At 34.4% G+C, this 19,134-nt stretch overlaps 1 protein-coding gene and 1 long non-coding RNA gene across 3 annotated transcripts; both read left to right on the top strand.

The window, feature by feature from the left end:
* Positions 1 to 853: 853 nt before the first annotated feature.
* Positions 854 to 2,627, top strand: LOC311589405 (uncharacterized protein). 2 transcript variants are annotated; one of them, XM_084767793.1, is made up of 2 exons: positions 854 to 906; positions 1,342 to 2,627. In XM_084767793.1, the coding sequence occupies exon 2, from the start codon at positions 1,467 to 1,469 to the stop codon at positions 2,274 to 2,276; it is 810 nt and encodes a 269-aa protein (XP_084623919.1). In that variant the 5' UTR covers positions 854 to 906; positions 1,342 to 1,466; the 3' UTR covers positions 2,277 to 2,627. The 2 variants fall into 2 exon arrangements, with proteins under 2 accessions (XP_084623919.1, XP_084623920.1); XM_084767794.1 differs by lacking the exon at positions 854 to 906 and adding an exon at positions 1,044 to 1,089.
* Positions 2,628 to 4,248: 1,621 nt separating this feature from the next.
* Positions 4,249 to 18,923, top strand: LOC311589327. Its single transcript, XR_014776502.1, has 4 exons — positions 4,249 to 4,310; positions 7,352 to 7,374; positions 9,413 to 9,523; positions 18,791 to 18,923. It is a non-coding gene; the product is annotated as an uncharacterized lncRNA (long non-coding RNA).
* Positions 18,924 to 19,134: the final 211 nt, after the last annotated feature.

Raw genomic sequence — 19,134 nt, 5'->3', positions numbered from 1 at the left:
TATTAAATGCAGTAATTAGTATATTTCACTATGCCCTTTAAAGATACTTAATATTGTCCTTTCTCCTTCCTCTACCCTACACTCCTATCCATTTCTCCTTTTAAACTCCCTCCCTCCATTATCCACCTTCTCCACACAGTACCTCTATTTTACTATGCCACCTACCCCTGGCATCACAGTCCTCCTCCTATCCAATGGCTTTTTTCTAGATTCTGTATTCTATAGGTATTACAAGCAAAGATTGTGCTTTATATCCACAAATGTGTTAGACCATTTGTTATAGGTCTTTCTGCGTGACCTTACTAAATACAATGTGTTAGTTTTTTCCTTTTTAACTAATTTCCAAACTCATTTTGCTAAACTTCCTAAATATTTATGTACATATGTATTCATATGAAATAATATCGGCTTATTTTACATAAAGTTAATTTTTGACATGTCTAATAGCTTGCTAAATAATCTTGTATCTTAATAATTTAACTACAATTAAAATGTTACCATGTCTATTTATTGACATACAGATTTACTTCACTCAGATTATTAAATAATGATCTTAAATTTCTTTAATACATTCTTAATTATCCTAGGTTTTCACTATCTGTTAATTACACAGCACTTGTCAAAATGGAATTATTGACTAATTATGAAAAGTATCAATTTTAATCAATTTTAGTAATTTATGTGTAATTTGGTACTATATACACATTAATTTTACAATATCAAAGACATCGAATATAATCTTTTTTATTTTCCTAAAATACATGCCTTATAAAGCCAGAGTATATATGTAGCCTATGATATCACAAATGTTAACATCATGTGACATCACTATAGATGACATAAACTATTGCTTGTTTTCTTTTAGTTACAGAAACCAGGCACAAGTGTCTTAGAGAACATAGCAATGTAAGTGTGGCTGGTTGTGTAAGTCTTTAAATCTCATAGCAAGCTAAGTAAATTCTGTAATCATCAGTTTATATTGCCTTAAAGTATCTTCAATGTATTCTTCATCTTTTCTTTTCTTTTTCTAGAAGTTATTCAAATGCGTAGAAGCATTATAGAATGAGTAGGAAGCTTCAATATTAGCAGGTACCACATTCACAGACAACGGATTAGTATAATTAATATATAATCGTATACAACACTAATATTGGTTAGAAATAGCTTAGCTTTTGAACACAGATAACTCAGTTCACTACTGCTGATCAATTTAATGTCCCTATGTAGAATAAAGTGATTATTGTCTAATTCATCTGTGTTTAGGTTTAACTACAATATTGGTGTTATGAACCTAATAGTAAATATACCAAACTTTTATTTCTCTTTTCACTTTTCTTCCAGTGGGCATGGCTGGTCTTTGAGTGGATATCTACTGCATTATTCTCTAGGAAGTCAACAGACAGCCAAGACTACATGACCAGATTTAGAACACTGTGTTGAGATTACCAGTAGTGAACCAACAAACAATGGATGTCTCTGGATCAAAAAAAATAATGCAATTGTTTTCTTGTTTCTCTTGGGCCCAAGATCAAAGTAAACTCAAACATAAATCTCATGAAGTAGAAAAAACCGTCTGTCGAGAAAATAAGGCTTTGAGAGATGAAAACAAGGCTCTGAGACAAGATAACAGATTCCTCTGGGGGGAAAACAAAGCCCTAGAAAAAGAAAATAAGACCTTTAGAATGGACAACCAGTTCATCAGGGAAAGAAATCACATCCTAAGGCAGCAAAACCAGCTACTCCAGAAGGTGAAAAAGTTTATTTTGGAGAACCCAATGGTTTCTGGCGAAGAACTCAATGCCTTGAACCCAGAAAGAAAGTCTTTCTGTCAACAGAATCGAGCGATGGAGGCTCAGATCACAGCTCTCCGGCAGCAAGAGAAAGCCTTCCAGAAGGAAGCCAAGGCTCTCCATGAAGAGATCAAATCCCTCCGTGAAGAGACCAAGGCTCTTAAGCACCAGGAGATGGCTCTCAGAATGGAAGAAAAAGCCCTGAAGAGGGACAGAGTTGCTGCAGAGCTGGAGGAGGCCCTGGCAAAAGAAGAGGCTGCTCTAGAGATGGAAGAACAGGCTTTGTGGAAGGAGGAGCAAGCTCTGCGGGAGGAGAACAAGGCGCTGAGAGAAGAGCATGGGGCTCTGCAAGATGAAGAAGTCGCCCTGCAGGAAGAGGCGAAAATCCTGCAGGAGTGGAATCATCTTCTTCACAGGAAAATCAACAACCTCTCAGGAAAAGCGCATCATAATGAGCCAGACAGGAAGTGTGACCTAAGAATGTAACCACAATATCGCGACAATCATGGCATTCTAGAACACAGCACTAGAATTCAAAGATGAAGCATTATGGGTCAGCAGCTTCAGAAATTGAAATGCTCAATATTTGGTCAAGGAAACTAAATAAAAGCCTGAGCAGTGAACAAAAAATAGATAGTTGCATCATTTTCTCTAAGTTATAGATGATTGTTGGCAGCATTTATAAAACATTTAATGTAAAAGTTTGTTTTACCCTTCGAGAGAATTGTGGTGAATGTTATATGCCATCGTAAGAAAATAACAAGTATTCCCCTTAAAGTTTGCGTTTTGTTTTTGCTTTAAAATGTCCACTACATATCTGTTTTACCAGCATGTGGGAAAAATATACTGGAAAATCAATGGCTTACGGTTGTCCTTTATTACTACATACTGATGTCAAGGCTAGCCTGGGCTGCCTGAGACCATGTCTTCAAAAACAAGGCAACAATACTTTTTATATAAATTAAATGATGGAGTAGTGAAGAAATATGTGTAAAATCTGTATATTGAAGAGTGTCCCTTCTGACTGTTTTGAATACTAAAATACCTAGTGAGGAACCTTATAGCTAGTAAGAAAGAATTTCAAGTTTTGTTGGTACAAGAAGTATTAATGTTCAAAGTTTCCCTACATTTTTTTGGTTTGGTTTTCGAGACAGGGTTTCTCTGTGTAGTCTTGGCTATCCTGGACTCACTTTGTAGACCATGCTGACTGCAAACTCACAGCAATCCACCTGCCTCTGCCTCCCAAGTGCTGAGATTAAAGGTGTGTACCACCGCGCCTGGCACAAGTTTCCCTATATTTTAATGTTTTACTTATTGTACCAGTTTTTCTTATTGAAAAGAATACTTCTTTTTACAAAACCATATTAAATATAGACAGAAAAGGAAATAAGACTTTCCAAAATAAAATGTGAGTGCACGGAAGAGTTTCTGCTCAATAGACATTAAAGGGCCAAGAGTGGTGGAAAGGCCTATAATCCTTCCACTCTAGATGAAGAGGCAGGGGAAGCTTTGTGTCTGTAGTCAGACTGGTCAGCATAGATACTTCTAGCTCATCAGAGGCTAAATGACGAATTCCTGCCTTAATTTGAAAACAGAGAAATTAAAGGAACCTTAAATTTTCATATTAGTAGGGACAACTGAGCTGATTGTGTTTTTATAAATCATATTTCTGCCCAGTTACATGGAGTTATTGAATATCTATTTCAGAATATTAGAAAAGAAGCTTTGAAGACTATTATTTTCATTGCTTTAAATTTTGAAAACAATTCACTGTAAATAGTTTCTATTGAATATATCTGAAATCACTTGTCAATGGTTGTGTGCTATTATGAAGTGGGAAAGTAAGAAAAACATAAAAAGGAAACATATCAATGCTCTCCTGTTTGCAAAAAAAAAATTCAAAAATTAATCTACCATTCTCCGCTATGTTCTTCAGATAAATTTAACAAAAATAAAGCTATACTTCAAATTTAACATATATCATAGTCTGTTAATGAACCTTTACTCAATCATACAATTTTATTCATTATGCAAGTTATCTAAAATTATGTTGGCCATTTTTTTACACTGTGTTTAGCTTCCACATTAATGAACTTACTTTGCGGAAAGGCATGCTATGCCATGAGATGTAGACATGTGTTTTCCAGAGCTGTGATCTTTTTAAAGCAAAGAAAAAGTAGTAAATTTGCCACAGTCACTACTTTAATGTTCAATAACACCTGAAAGCAACTAGAAATCTAAGATGCTTGAGATGAGTGGAACAGCTGGCTCCTCTATAGTTTATACATTCTTACATGTCATTCCTCACAGACAAGGGCCACAGTACTTTACATTACCTCAGAGTTTGTTTCAGGGCAGGAAACATGCTTGCTGTGCGTGAGAACAGTTGCCAAGGGCTCTCAGTAACACATTTCTCATTATTGCATCACAGTTAAAGAGCGGAAATTCAGTTGAAATTGAAGGCACTTACATGCAAGCCCAACTTTTTACTAGGAGACCATGGACCATACTCAGACAAGGGTATGTACAAATGAAGCAGATAAAAAAAAGTATTAAGAATATGAGAATCTTTGTGGTAGGATTATTCCTTGGCCTGTATTTTTAGAATGTGAACTTTGTAGATGACATCTTATCCCCATTTTAAAAATGTTGAAAATGTCTGGTAGAACATACTGTATATCTCACTTATTTTTTTAACTTTTTTTTTATTTATTCTTGTTACATCTCAATAGTTATCCCATGCCTTGTATCCTCCCATTCTTCCCTCCCTCCCATTTTCCCCTTACTCCCCTCCCCTATGATTTGACCATGTCCCCTGGAGGGGGAGACCTGGTGGCACTCAGAGGAAGGATAGCAGGCTACCGAAAAGAGACTTGATACCCTATGAGCATATAAAGGGGGAGGAGGTCCCCTCAGGCAATGTCTCTCTTCTTGTTCTGCAACTTTCCGCAGCTCCAGGTCCGCATGGACCTGACTAGAGTGTGAGATAATGAAGAAAAGACAGATACACAGATGAACAACAAAAGATGGTATTGTACAAGTAGTCTCTTCTGGAGAAACAACAACCTTGAAGCTTAGCATATTGATTATGGACACTTTGTATTGAAGGTTGTTGTATACAACTTGAAAAGATGGTTTTATTATAAAGATAAATAAGTAGTCATGGTTTATAGTTTAACTTACAGTTGATCAAGGAACCAGGTTGAGCAAAATCTCCATCAATACAGTCTCTGTAGGCAAGCAGTCTTCAGACTTATCCACACTATACCATAATATATTATAGTTTATTAAATCTTTATTTAATTTTTGCTGTTTCAAAGGCTTTATTTTTACTTGGTCCAAGACTTGGGAGGGGCCCCAGGGCAGTTACAAAGATGCCTAGTGGCTTGAGAAGTTCATTCAGGTTTATTGCATCTTTAACATGTAATAAATATATGATTTAACTTATAGAAAATTAAAGAAGGAAAGTAACTGAAAGTGACAGGCTGAAGATGAAATTTAGAATAGATCAGTAGTTATTTTATGCTCATAATACTAATATTATTATGTTTAACAGCTATAACAAGGCAGACTGCAATCCTGAGAAATTGGTTCATTAAGATTTTCCAAGGAGAAATCATAGCATCATTAGAGATATAAATAAATAACTCAGCTATAAGAAATTATTGCCTTTGTATTGAAAGAATCATGACAAAATAGACTAAATTCTCATTGAAAAACCAGAAGTGCAATTAATTGTATAAGCAAATAAAAAGACTTGTTCTTGTTATTTGTTTTCCTAAATAAAGTAACAGTCATCATTCACATAATTTTGGTTTTGTTTATGTTTTTAAGACAGAGATTCTCTGTGTAGCCTTGACTGTCTTGAACTCATTTTGTAGAGTAAGTTGGCCTCAAATTCACAAAGATCGACCTGCCTCTGCCTCAGAGTGCTTCACTTATTTTTTATATCCATATTATTTCTGAAAAAAACCATGAAAGAGCTAACCCAAAAATGTAACCATGCTCCCCACTTTAATTTTTAAACTCTAGGATAGATATTTGAGACAGCTCTGAATCTATATCTATACATATCTTTTACTTTCTAAAAGTTTATTGCATATTTTAATTTATAGAAAGTATGACTACTATCATTGCATAGAGGGAATATAAAATTATCAGTGAAAACATTTTACAATTCAATGAAAATAATTTCCACCTGATTAACTAAACTAAAGCTCCAAATAAAATTGAATTAACTATATCACATAAAGCCAAAATGAGCATTAGAGAAAAGTCTTCTCCAATCTTCTTGCATTAGCCCTAGAAAATCAACTTTGAAATTTTATAGCTTACAATAATAACCATATTTTTAATCATTCTGTATGTGCCCTCTAGGTGCTGCCCTACACAGAACCCACTAGTCTTGCTTTGACAGTGTGGATGTTTGCGGTTGATTCTACTTGACTCCAGCAATTGTCAATTGTGTTTATTGTTAACCTTTTCTCTTACCCTCCCACCATTGTGAGGCTTCCTGTAGATGGGGATAAACAGAATATTCACTTTCTAGTAGTTACCCCAAACATATAATAACCCATGTTGAACAGAAAAAAACTGGAATCTTGAATTATCAAACAATAACCTTGTAAACCAAAACACATGGTTGTAGAGTTAAAATTCTAATAATGAAATTCCTGTACAATGTGACTGAGATAATCTAATAATAAGCCTCTTATAAGCCACACTCATTATTTTCTCTATTATGATCATATAAATTATATTTGAATGTTCAAGAACATTTATACTCTTAAGACATTATATCAGTTAAAACATTAAATGTGCTCTATTGTGTTCATTTCTACCAATGAAAATTGACTTAACACAATATATAAATTAGATAATTACATTTATAAATCATTAGCAAATATCAATTAACCAAAGCCTTTTGTGATCATACTAAGCACAAGAATTTTAAATACAAAGCAGGGCCAGGGAGATGGCTCACTGAATAAACAAACTCTCTGGCATTCCTGACAGCCTGAACATGATTGTCCAGAATGCACAGGATGGAAGAAGAAAACACACTACCTTGAGTTTGTTTTCCATATACATACCATGGTATTTCATGCCCTCCCACACCCATGAATAAACGTAATGACAGTAAATTATACAAGGAGAAAGAAAAATAAATCAAGATTATGCTGTTCTTTAGTATTCATCTAGGGGAAATTCTGACAAACATGATCTGATAAATGAATTTTAGTATATTTCACAGATGCCAGAAAACAGCCTAATTAGAAAGTTATTTTTTCTGACCTATCTAAATTTTATTTCCCAATGGAGATGACAATTATTTACTGGATTGCTCAACAAGCTGACACTTTATTGCACAAAAGCACCTAGCTCGGATATGGATTCTGTTGTTTCTAAATGGCTTACACATGACACTGATATTATACTTAGAAATTAAGTTAAATCCCACAATTTTCAGGTTGAGAAATTAATGACAATATTTATCTATTTTTGTTTCTCTGTCTATTCATCTAAAATTCTCAATTTCTCTGCATGTTTACGTATTACAGCACTGGAAATGGACTCAGAGCTGGTACGTGACCACTGGTCAGTGTTACTGATCTAAATTTCCAGACCTTCTGTAATTTCAACTTCTGTTCACTGTCAAAATTCCTATTTTGTTTTCCAGGGACACACTAAAATGTAACTTCTATAGTAAAATGTGCAAGTTCAGAATAAGATACATGGGAGAATATGAATAATTTTAAATAGAAATGTATTAATTGGTGTCCTTTAATATACTGGACATAATGTGTGAACAGTCTCCTAATGATGCAGCAGCTTATTATGTGAGATACAGTGAAGTTATCTTACCTGCAAATACTGCCATCTGTAAACACATAATGATCTATACCTAAAACACACATTTATATGGTTGTAATAACAAAATAACAGAAAGGAAACAATTTTGAGATTTTTAAGCTTTGTGTAATCTTTTTTTGGCTTTTGAGCTCAATTTTTTTTCAGACATAGTACCATGTAGCCCTGGTTATTTTGAAATGTTTCATGTATTGAGCATATCCTTGAATTCTTGATATTTCTGCCTGCATCTCTTGCTGGGATTACAGCTGTGACAAACCTTGCCTAATTTCTGTAATGTGGAGGACTGACCAAACCTTGTTATGATAAGCAAGCACGCTACTAATTCACATACATCTCCACCCCCACGTAACTTTAATTACATTTCAAAATATTCACTCCTCAAGGATAGTCATGTTGTAAGGCACTGACAATCAGTACTTCAACATAAGAATTTTGTGGAGACATAATTTAGCTGATAACATGTAATAATGTGTGTGAGTTATGATGTATCAAGTAAAATGTATCAATGGAAAAATATAGCTATAGATCTATATTCATTTAGAAAGACTTCTATTTTAATAACATAAAGAGAAAAAACATCTTAAATAAAATTCTTAGTATTAGCAGATAGGATATTGAAAGATTCAGGAAGATAAATTTAATTTAACAAACATACATATGATAGATTAATGTTTTCCCCTAATACAACTTCCTAAAAAGACAATGATCATTATGGATATGGGATGAAGATAGAATAGAAAAGTGAAACAAGAATTGAGAAATACCCTATTCTTTACCAGCAATCGATGCTTGACTTTGGTGTCTCCTGAGAGATGACATCGAAGCAGATGCTGAGATTCATAGCCTAATTTTGGGATGCAACACAGGAAGTCTTATGGAAGAGTTGGAGAGGAAAAGGTCCTGTAGGGGACAGGCACTCCACAAGGAGACCAATGAAGCCAACAAATCTGGGAGTGGGGTTTGGGGTGGGCTGCAGAGATTGATGAATGAACCAAGGACCATACATGATGAGGACTTACGCCCACTTCTCAGATGTAGTTGGTAGGTAGCACAGTCTCCCATAATACAGGGAGTAGAGGGTACGTCAGACATGGACTCTGGCTTCCAGTCACTGATCACTTCCTCTTGACAGAGTGGCCTTGGCAGGCCACAGATAAAGACGATCCAGGCAGTCCAGATGAGAATTGATAGGCTGGGGTCAGATGACAAAGTAGGAGGGCTCCCCATTTTTGAGGACGAGCAGATGAAAGAAAGAGGATGGGACAGTGAGCAACAAAAGAGGGGGCTACAATCGGAATGTAAGGTGAATACATTAAAAATACAAACATTTTAATTAAAAAAAAAATCTCTAGGCCAGCCAGGCATGATGGCACACACCTGTAATACCAGCACTCAGGGATAAATAGGCATGCAGATCTCTATGAGTTCGAGGCAGCCTGGTCCATAAAGTGAGTCCAGGACAAGCAAGGCTACACAGAGAAACAAAATAACACCAAACAAGACTCTCTTGGACATCATTGCCTTCCTTGTTCAGTTTAGGCTTTCTCAGATATCGCATTCTGTAGAAAGGGTTATCATGTAGGTTTGTGTTTCCATCTGGTCCTATGGGATGAATATCTAGAACCTTTCACTTGGCATTTACACATGGCTGATAATACTACAGATACGGAGATTGTAAGACAGGAAGCTGTTGTACTGTTCTGGGAAACGAAACCCACTGTTTGTCCCCATTACTCCTCTTTTCGCAGATGCCTATAGTACTAGCATCAGAGAATATGCCATTGTGACAGCAGGAGATTCAAGTGCCCAGACTGTTCAAGAGCTTCTGTACATTTCTGCAATGTAAATAATCCTGTGAGGTATGCTCCAGAACCAGCTGGCAGCTACCACTGTTATAATCATTCAGGGAAATTGATTTGTAATTTTGTATTTTTTGTTTGTTTGTTTTTGTTTGTTTGTTTGTTTGTTTTCCGAGACAGGGTTTCTCTGTGTAGCCTTGACTGTCCTGGACTCATTTTGTAGTCCAGGCTGGCCTCGAACTCACAGTGATCTGCCTGCCTCTGCCTCCCAAGTGCTGGGATTAAAGGCATGCGCCACCACGCCTGGCCAGATTTGTAATTTTGATATAGAGACTCAAGTATATGCTAAGTGACGGGGGAGAATGATGAAATAATGCTAATGGTTCAGACTTACTAATACAAAATACCAGGAACTAAGAAGATTGGTATATGAGGAGTTGCAAAAATTACAGATTTAACCACGTGACATTAATATGAACTAGGTTGCTGTTTTACTGCTTGGAGTTTTGTTTCATAAAGTTGCTTTCTAATCTGTTCCATGTTCCAACTCTAATGATAGTGAATATTAATAACAGGAATGATATTCAGCCTTTAGAATGATGTCTGAGGGACTTTTCACTGGACCTAGGCATAAAATTAAATGACAAATATCCAGGAGCACCTTAAAATTCATGTTCTTTTTTCCAATTTTAATATTTTCAAAGTTTATCTGGAACTCAAGATCATTTCTGAATTACTTTCTAAATAGTGTATTATATACTTTCATTTAGGACTTTGCCAAAATATTAAATACATGAAAGTTTCCTTTTGAACACAGTACAAATACTACATTAATATATGAAAATTGTTACAAAGAGTCAATATATATAAAATTTTATAATATATTGTTTATTTTTAGAAGCAAAATATAATATGGAGAAATAAGTAAATTTATTTGTAAAGTTTTTAAGTTTTAAAAAATATATGTGATAAAAAATATATCTTTATTGTTATTCCAGTGTTGCAGCAGAAACTCTGAAAGGACAAGGCTCCCAAAAGAATTTCACTAAGAATGCTTTAATTCTGTATCAGTCACAGTTCTGACTCACGCAGAAAAAAAAATCCTTTCAATCCACTTTGTGCAAGTTGTTAGTGAACATATTAGTTAATGACCTGAAGGCAAATCTCTGACAATGTGATTTTTGTGCTAATTGTGTGGAAAAATATTTCTAGCTTTTAAAACGCAGCAGTCTGGGAGGCTATTGGGAATTTATCTTCCCTGTTTGAGCTCCTCTATTCAACCTTCCTCAAGGGCACTCAATCATATCAAATGAGTCATCCAGCATTCACATCCTGTGTGAAATCAAGAAAAACCCTCAAGAGTCAATGCCATGGATTAGATGCTGTCAGTCTGTTTGCATTCAGTAGGCACTACAATGACAAATAAGATAAAATTATTTGGAATAAGCATATGCATATCTTAGCATCTCATTTTCATATATTTTATGTTAGAAAGTCTGTTTCAAATATAACATTATTTTGTAGCCCAAAACATCCCCATATTAAATTTATCAACTTTAAGATATTTTTGAGTATTAATGAAATAAATGACAGTTTCTTGACCACATTTATTACCGGAAGATTGCTGCTTTATAGGCTGCAGCAGAGGAATATTTAGTATAGTTATGCTAAGGTATCATTAAGGCATATGTATACACATATACATATACCCATGGCATATACTCACTTATAAGTGGATATTAGCCCAATGTTGATGTCCTCTGAGAGACTCCACCCAGCCAGAGAGCTGGACAGATACTGGGACTAGAAACATGACTCTGGGCTAGGCACTGAGGGTTGTATGAAGAGTGGAAGGATGGAAGAACCAGAGGGATTAGGAGCTGAATAGGGAACCCACCACAGTTGCCCGATCTGGATCCATGGAGACCTGCACAAACTGATGCACCAACCAAGGACAATGCATGCAGAGACCCCCTGTTCATAGGTAGTGATAGACTGCTAATCAACACAGCGGGGGGAGGGGTTGCAGCATAAAGAGAGAGGGTAACTGCCATTGAACCTTGGACACACAGAGGAAGAGAGGAAGGGGATGCAAACTATCCAGATGAGACCTGATAGGCTGTGGGGAAGGAACAATACCCCTCCCCACACTCCCCTCTAGTCAGAGAAGAGGGAGGGAGGACGGAAACAGCAAGGTAAGAGTGAGGGAATTTAAAAAAAACGTGAGGAAATAACGACAATGTAATGTGAATAAATTATAATAAATAAAAAATTTAAGAAATAAAGATGTTTGCTTAAGGATTTAATATGACATTAAAAGCTTATTCAAGTTACATTAAATCTTTGAATATACAGCTGAAAACAGGAAGCAAAGGAAATTATATAGTAAGCATATCCTAACTACACTGAGACAAGTTTCTATGGGTAATCTGTGGGGGAAAAGCTAAGTAGTATCCCAATCTCCTTACTGTATCCTATACAGTGTAAGTAAAGATATGTATATAAATATGAATATACCTTAGATATTTAGAAAATAATTTAGCTTTTAGTGTCTTAGTTGACATTATATTATTGAAATTATATTTTTTCAAATATTTAATATCATTAACATATGATTTGCTCTTTATCTCAACATATTTGTTAATACATATATTAAAAAGTATAAATGGTATATATACTTAATCTATACTGAGTGGTCTTAATTCTTCAACATTTTCTTTTACATGTCTATCTGAATTTAACTAAGTACATACAAGCTTTAGTGGAGCTGGCCAGTTGGAACTATCTCAGGGTTAAATCGTGCTCTGTTTCCTTTGTTTACCACTATAAAGTAAGATGCATTACTTTGCGTTACTCATGTAGCACAACATAGGAAAAAATGAACCCATTCAACATTATGTTGTTTATTTTATAATCTCTTAAATTAACAAGCAATATATTGATATGAGAAATTTTAAAAGTACTAGATATTTTATGCAATCCAAATCAAAGTTCAATGAGCTATTTTATCCAAAACAACAATTGTTTTTTTTTTTTTTAAACTTCAACAAGTCTCACTGCTTGTTGGAGAGGGGGAACTGCAAAATGGTAGTGACACATAAGAAGACGTATTTGTGTCTTAAACTTTCATTTATCTTTAGTCAACAGGCTCAGTCCTTGGTATTTACCAAAATAAGATGGGCATTATATCAAAACAAAGATAAGAAATAGAGACAAACAGAATTTATGCACAATTCAGCTTTGTTCATTACTGACAAAAATATGGTCTTCAGAATTTGAATGACTAAATGAATTGTGAAAAATCCCAACAATGAAACAATCATTATTCAGGGCTAAAAAGAAATCTGTTTGGAAGCTATTACCTTTATGAAATAGATTCAAGTCTATACTAGTTATAACGAAATACATCTTGCAATTCTGCTGCTACATGATTCCAAACTTATGGTGTTGCATAGAAGATATCTTTGGTGAGAAAATCAGATCTTAAATTTGTGAAACTACAGATGAATAGATAGAAAGGATTAGTAAATCAGGCAAAATATTCAATGTCTTGCTATAATATAAATAATATATGATATAACATGAATTAAACAGAAACATGTTGTTATAGGAAACAAACCAAGTAGGAAAAGGCAATTACAAAATGACTTACATAAGAAGTACACAGTAAAAACATGGTCTCATAGGAGAGTTGGGCCCAGCAGAGTTATAAGTAAGCTGACATGAAGAGGTTAAATAAAAGGAAATGGAAAAATCAACTCAATCTCAATTACATAGAATTTTATGTTAAACATTTGTTTATAGCATGATGACTATAACTAGTAAGACTATACCATATTCTTGAAAATTCCTCAATTTTAAAATTTATTATAAAATTGCAACACTGTGATATGTTGCTTAAATTTAGTCACTACAGACTCTCTCTCTCTCTCTCTCTCTCTCTCTCTCTCTATATATATATATATATATATATATATATATATATATATATATATATATGAAACAAGATATTGTATATGATAAAATACACATTTTATGAACTAATTTTCAGTAAAATGAAAAAGACAGTTTGTTGCCTGAACAGTCCTGAACAGTCACCCAAATACTCTACATAATGTTCGATCATCATCTTCAGCCTTCTGGCCCAATATATCAGATATGTCAGATGACAGACATATTTGTGAGGCAGGAACTATTGAGGACTTGCTTATTCTGCCTTGGCAGAGTTTGGCTGTCGACTCTGCCTGCATCCAAGCTTGGCCATTTTTAGGCAGAAATTCTTGCTGTGGCAGAAATGAGGACATTTTGTCCAGTAGCTTGTTTGCCATGTTTGAAGCCATCATCATAAGAAGGTTCTTTGATGCTCATCATCTTCTTTGAGGTCAGCTGTCAGCCTACCTCAAGTCTTTTATTTCTGATTCAAAAAATGTAGACAGTTTGTTTGAATGGAGCAGAGAACACAATGTGAAAATATTACACATTATTATTATTTTCTAAAATAATTTAGAAAAATAAAACATACATTTAAGAAAATCACCAAAATAATAGTACTTTCTCGACTTACGTGTGTGTGTGTGTACGTGTGTGCATGTGTGGGTATGTGTGTATTGGAGAAAACACAATAAGTGTAATTCTCTGTGAGCAGCAGGAACTTTGGCTCCTCACCTATCACTTTTATGTTACAGTGGAAGACCCTTTCCTCATCTTTGTTTGGGGCATGTATGTTAGTCAAAATGTCCAAATATTCTATTCTCCAGAAGCTTAAGTAAAACTAAAGCATACATTCAATTGAAATATAGTAAGATATTTCCAAACAAGGTGATAGATGCAACAAATCTTTGAATATGTTTTATCTCTTACTTAGGAAACCAGATGCTATCAAAATTCTGTGTGTATTTAATATTTTTAAAGGTAAATCATGTTAATGATGGTATAAGCAATGGTTACTTTAGACTTAGGTTCATTTTGTGAAAGTGTATCATTGCGGTATATGCCAAGTAAAGAATAAATAGCATATTATCATACAAATAGACATACAAACTAATATGAATGATTGCAGCTTTTAGAGAGAACCAAGTGGTGGCATTACAATGGCAAGAACATAGTGAAAAATAGGAGATAGTGTGAAAAAACACTATGAGTGATCTATCTTGTGAAATATTGTAGATAACTTCCTCTAAAAAGCAAAGTATTCAGTCACTTTTCCAAGATAACATAATGAGAAATAGGATTGGTCTTCTCTCTCTTTAAAAAACATTCTCCAAAGTAACAAACAATAAGTGCATATATTTAAGGAGAAACAACATAGTGCTTTGATACATGTATTGAATATAGACAATTGAATTAGCACCTCATTTGACTCCACCAGACTCTCACCTATTTCTTTTGAATCCTATTTTACAATAGTTTTACTTTTAGACATCAGTGTTAGGAGAGACTTTTCGTGACTACATCACAGATTACTTGTGTTATTGATGTTGTATGTCCTATTAACTCTCTTGGATAGAAAACGGTAGAGAAAAAGAAAGTGGCTCTCCAGGGAGAATAGCAGACAGTAGGGAAGATAAAAATAGCCTACCTCCAGTGCAATTGTACTCCTTTAGCAAGCATCATTGCCAAACACACTTACCTTCTGTTTCTTTGAGTTTTAGCTGCCTGAGGCTTGAAAGTCACTTGTCTGAAGCTCTTTAGCCCCCATTCTAGCAGGAAAAAATGGAATTCTATTCTCTCTGGAAGCTGTTTGGCCTCAAAGTGTCATATGCTAAGTCACTTGTCATTGCTGCCAGATCATTCTGAATACAATGCTGTAACTCAACAAAAATAAGTGCTAATTTCCTATTCATCGGGTAATTTAAAGTTTGGGAATCACCTTGAAATATTTGAAGTTGATACCAATATTTGAAAATAGAAAACATAATCATACTAAAATAAAAAAGAATGCAGAAAAGCTCACATTTTTAGTTATTTTTCTCATTTCTGTATCTAAATACTTAATAAGAAGTGGCATAATGGACTACAGGTTTATTTTGGCACATTGTTAGGGAGGTGTAGTCCAGTAGGTATAGGTGAACACCACATCAGGACTTGCTGAGGCTACATAGAAGCTGCAGCATGGGGCAGTTGACTGATGACATGGCACTGTGATCAGAAAGAAGAATAAAGTGCGAGTGGCTATAAACCCCAAGTCCTATGCTTCTTAACTCACCTCTGAAATATTTCATAATCACCCACATATTACCATTATCTAGGGACAACAATCACATCATAGTTTTATACCTTTAATTGTGAATTTCATATGTGTTTCTATGATGCACATTCCTCTCTCCATTCCTTTCAAAACCATGCCCCATTCCGTACCCAATCATCTCTGTGTCTATTTTATAGAATAAAGTAGATTGAGAAAATAAATAATTATCAGGTACTTACTGTGTATTTGATTGTTCATATATTTTGCTTGTTTTCAACCAGGCTCAGAATGCCTCAAATTTGTTATGTAGTCAAGAACAGTATTAAACTTACAGCTTCTTCAACAATACCACTTTTACAGTCTAGATTTTTTTTGTTCACCAACTTTCTCTATAAGGCCCGCATATGAAGGCAATATAAATTAAATCGACAAAGAATGGGAGAACTGGTCAAAAGGCCATCTCTTGTCACCAAGCAAAGCTTCCAACACTGGGATTACGTTACATTTATTTATGTTGTTGCCAAAGGCATCCCTCCAGAATCTTCAAATGATTCAGGCTATAGGTTGCTGCCTACAAACTTACAGCAAGTCCTTATTGCTGAAGACAACACCAACACAATTCACTGAACATCAAAATGTCAACCTGATGCTGCATAGAGCCTTTATCCCTATGATCCATAATCTTTGCTACAGAAGGTACTCTAAAATCTGTCAAAAGAGATACTTAAATATCTACCCAACCCTAAGCCTTTAACTACAATGGTGTACATCTCCAAAATATGCTTTTGCAATTCTGTCACATAGATAGTGGGAATAATCAACCAACTACTGATGTGACTTAAGGCACACTCCATGAAATGTAACCAATACCCAGCACTGCTTGACTGAGCAAGAACTTGAGCCTACATAGCTCAGAGACCTAGAACATTTGTATCTCATTTGTATAGTAACTGCAGAGGCCAGAAGAAGGCATCAGATCCTTGGAATTACGCATACCATCGGTTTTGAGTCACTTGACTGGGAACAGAACCTATGTCCTGTGGGAAAGAACAGCAAGTACTCTTGAGTGCCAAGTCATGCCTAGAGCACATACATTAAGTTCTTACAGTGCATTTGGTAAAAAAAAAAATTCATGGTCTGAAAAGAATAGATGTATGTGTTATGGAAGATTCCTTTAAAAATTACTTTGGAATATGTGAAGATAAGGTAAATTTTTAGATAATTCTGTTCATAGACATCATTTCATATATATAGGCATATTCTATCTTAATGGCTTTATTCAGAGTAGGTTTATATTGTAAAGAAAGAAGGTAGAAAATTAATATTATTACTTTTCTTAATGTGTAAGAACAGCACATTTATCTTATATCTCTTTAGGTTATTCAAGTTTTGGTATTGCCTGGTCTGTACTTGTACAATGTGATACAATACGTGCATGCCTTGAGAAGCAGATTAATCTACCTGAATGTAGGACAAAATCATTTCACTTTATCAACACTCAAAGACGGTGCTCAAAGAAGACGAACTCTAAATTTGCTTTCAATATTTTCTTGTCTATAGTGTCCAAATAAAATAAAATTATGGCCTTAAAATCAAATCATATTACTGTAGTTATATTGATATATTAAATAATCACATACTCTTCTCTCGAAAAGTGTATGGGGATTTGCACAGCCCTTCAGTTTTTAAACAGTGTTATAATAGTCTTCATGTTCCTTTTTATATCTCTTATACTAACATAGATTATGTAAATAATGTATATATGGCATATATATTTTTCATTTCTGCAAGACTGCTTAAAACAATACATAAGCCTTCATACTTTCCTTTGCTCATTCCTGAATTGCAACATAAATATACATACATACACCCCCTTCTGGAAAATCAGCCAAATGATCCAGGCAACAGATGGGAAACTCAGAGCCCATGTGTTCACATTCCAACTATGCCAATAACTTGCTGGGTGATCTTAAGTAAGCTACATATCTTCAGCTAATTGCCTTTCCTCTAAAAGAACAGAGCCATAGGGCTGGATATTAGCTTTCAGAAGCCAAGTAATGAATTTGTCCCACCATTCTTCTTAATATGGAAAACATATTCAAATAATAAAGAGCTGGAATTGATCTTATTATTATTGCATAATCTCATTAGGTTTCTCCTGCTGTTCTGAAGGCTATAACCAAATGCTTAAAAAAACTACCTTTTAAATAGGGCCTTCACTAATATTGAGAGAAAAAAACAAAAGGAAATTTCAAATATATCATGCTTCTCCACCAAAAATTTACAACAGACAATAAACACATGACATAGTACTCAATATTACTAGTTATTAAAAGTGGAAATTTAAAATCCAATTATATTTCATCTCATACTTGGTAAAGCTGCTAAAATAAAAAAAGTACACAGAAAACAGCAACAATCAATTTTAATATGGGAAAATTAAACTTGCACTCAAATGCCAGCAAGAGTGTTAAATGCAGCAATTCCCTTGTAAACATTTGGAATGTTCTTCAAAATATTAAAATTATATTAAGCAGATATACACTATAAGTTATAAGAACATTGAAAACATGTCCCTCTAAAAATGTGTATAGTAATGTTGTAGCATTTTCCCCAAAATAACTACAAAGTGAAACATCATAATTTCCTTTATGAAATAGGCAAAGTATAATAATTTATGTAAAATATTATTCAGTAAGAAAAAATGATATATTGAAAAATGTTGTGGTATGAAGCAGTACAGATTGGGATTTGAATGTCTCCCAATGTCCTATGTATCAAAGTATCTTATGGAGGTTGTACAAAGATGCTATTGGCTAATGTTATTAAATTGCAGAAATGTTAAGATGTGGTGTCTGATGAGTGTTCTATCATTAATATGTGGCACTATGTAGGATGTCTTCAGGTTACCATGTATATGTCCTTGAGGAAAATTTGGGGTTCCAACCACTTACCTCTCTTGCTTATGGCAATGATGTAAGCTTTCTTGTTTTTTACAATGTTTCAAATATTTTGTGTTACTTCTTCAGTGGTTTGGAGCAAGTGACCCAGTAATATATGAACTATAATCTGCACAGCTGTGAGATCAAATAGTCCTTTGTATTCATAACTCAATTATATATTATTTGTTATATTGACAGAAAATATGACTATGAAACTTGAGGACATCAGAAGGAGTTCAAAGAAGCCGGTCATCAAATGCCACATTTTATATAATCGGATTTCTTTAAGAGGAAAGAGGAATGAGAAAATTCATAAAGACAAAAAGTAAACACTATTTTGTAGAGCTCATTTACTGTGTCTCGAGATCACCCCAGTTTCCTAATTTTTAATGAAGTCTTTGGGAAGTCGTTGAAGACGTAAGGCTGATTTTCCAAGAATGTAGAGCACAAGAAAATAATTTTACTCAGATCTCTTAGCAATGAAGATACTTTCATTACCAGATTACATTATTGATCAGATAATTCTATAGACAAGTTACATC

This window comes from Acomys minous (assembly GCF_964271855.1).
Source record: "Acomys minous genome assembly, chromosome: 18".
Lineage (NCBI taxonomy): Eukaryota > Metazoa > Chordata > Mammalia > Rodentia > Muridae > Acomys > Acomys minous.
This window is presented reverse-complemented; position numbering and strand designations above follow the sequence as displayed.

What these genes read in the sequence shown, in the direction of transcription:
- LOC311589405 (XM_084767793.1), top strand. Translation starts at nt 1,467, where the DNA reads ATGGATGTCTCTGGATCAAAAAAAATAATGCAATTGTTTTCTTGTTTC.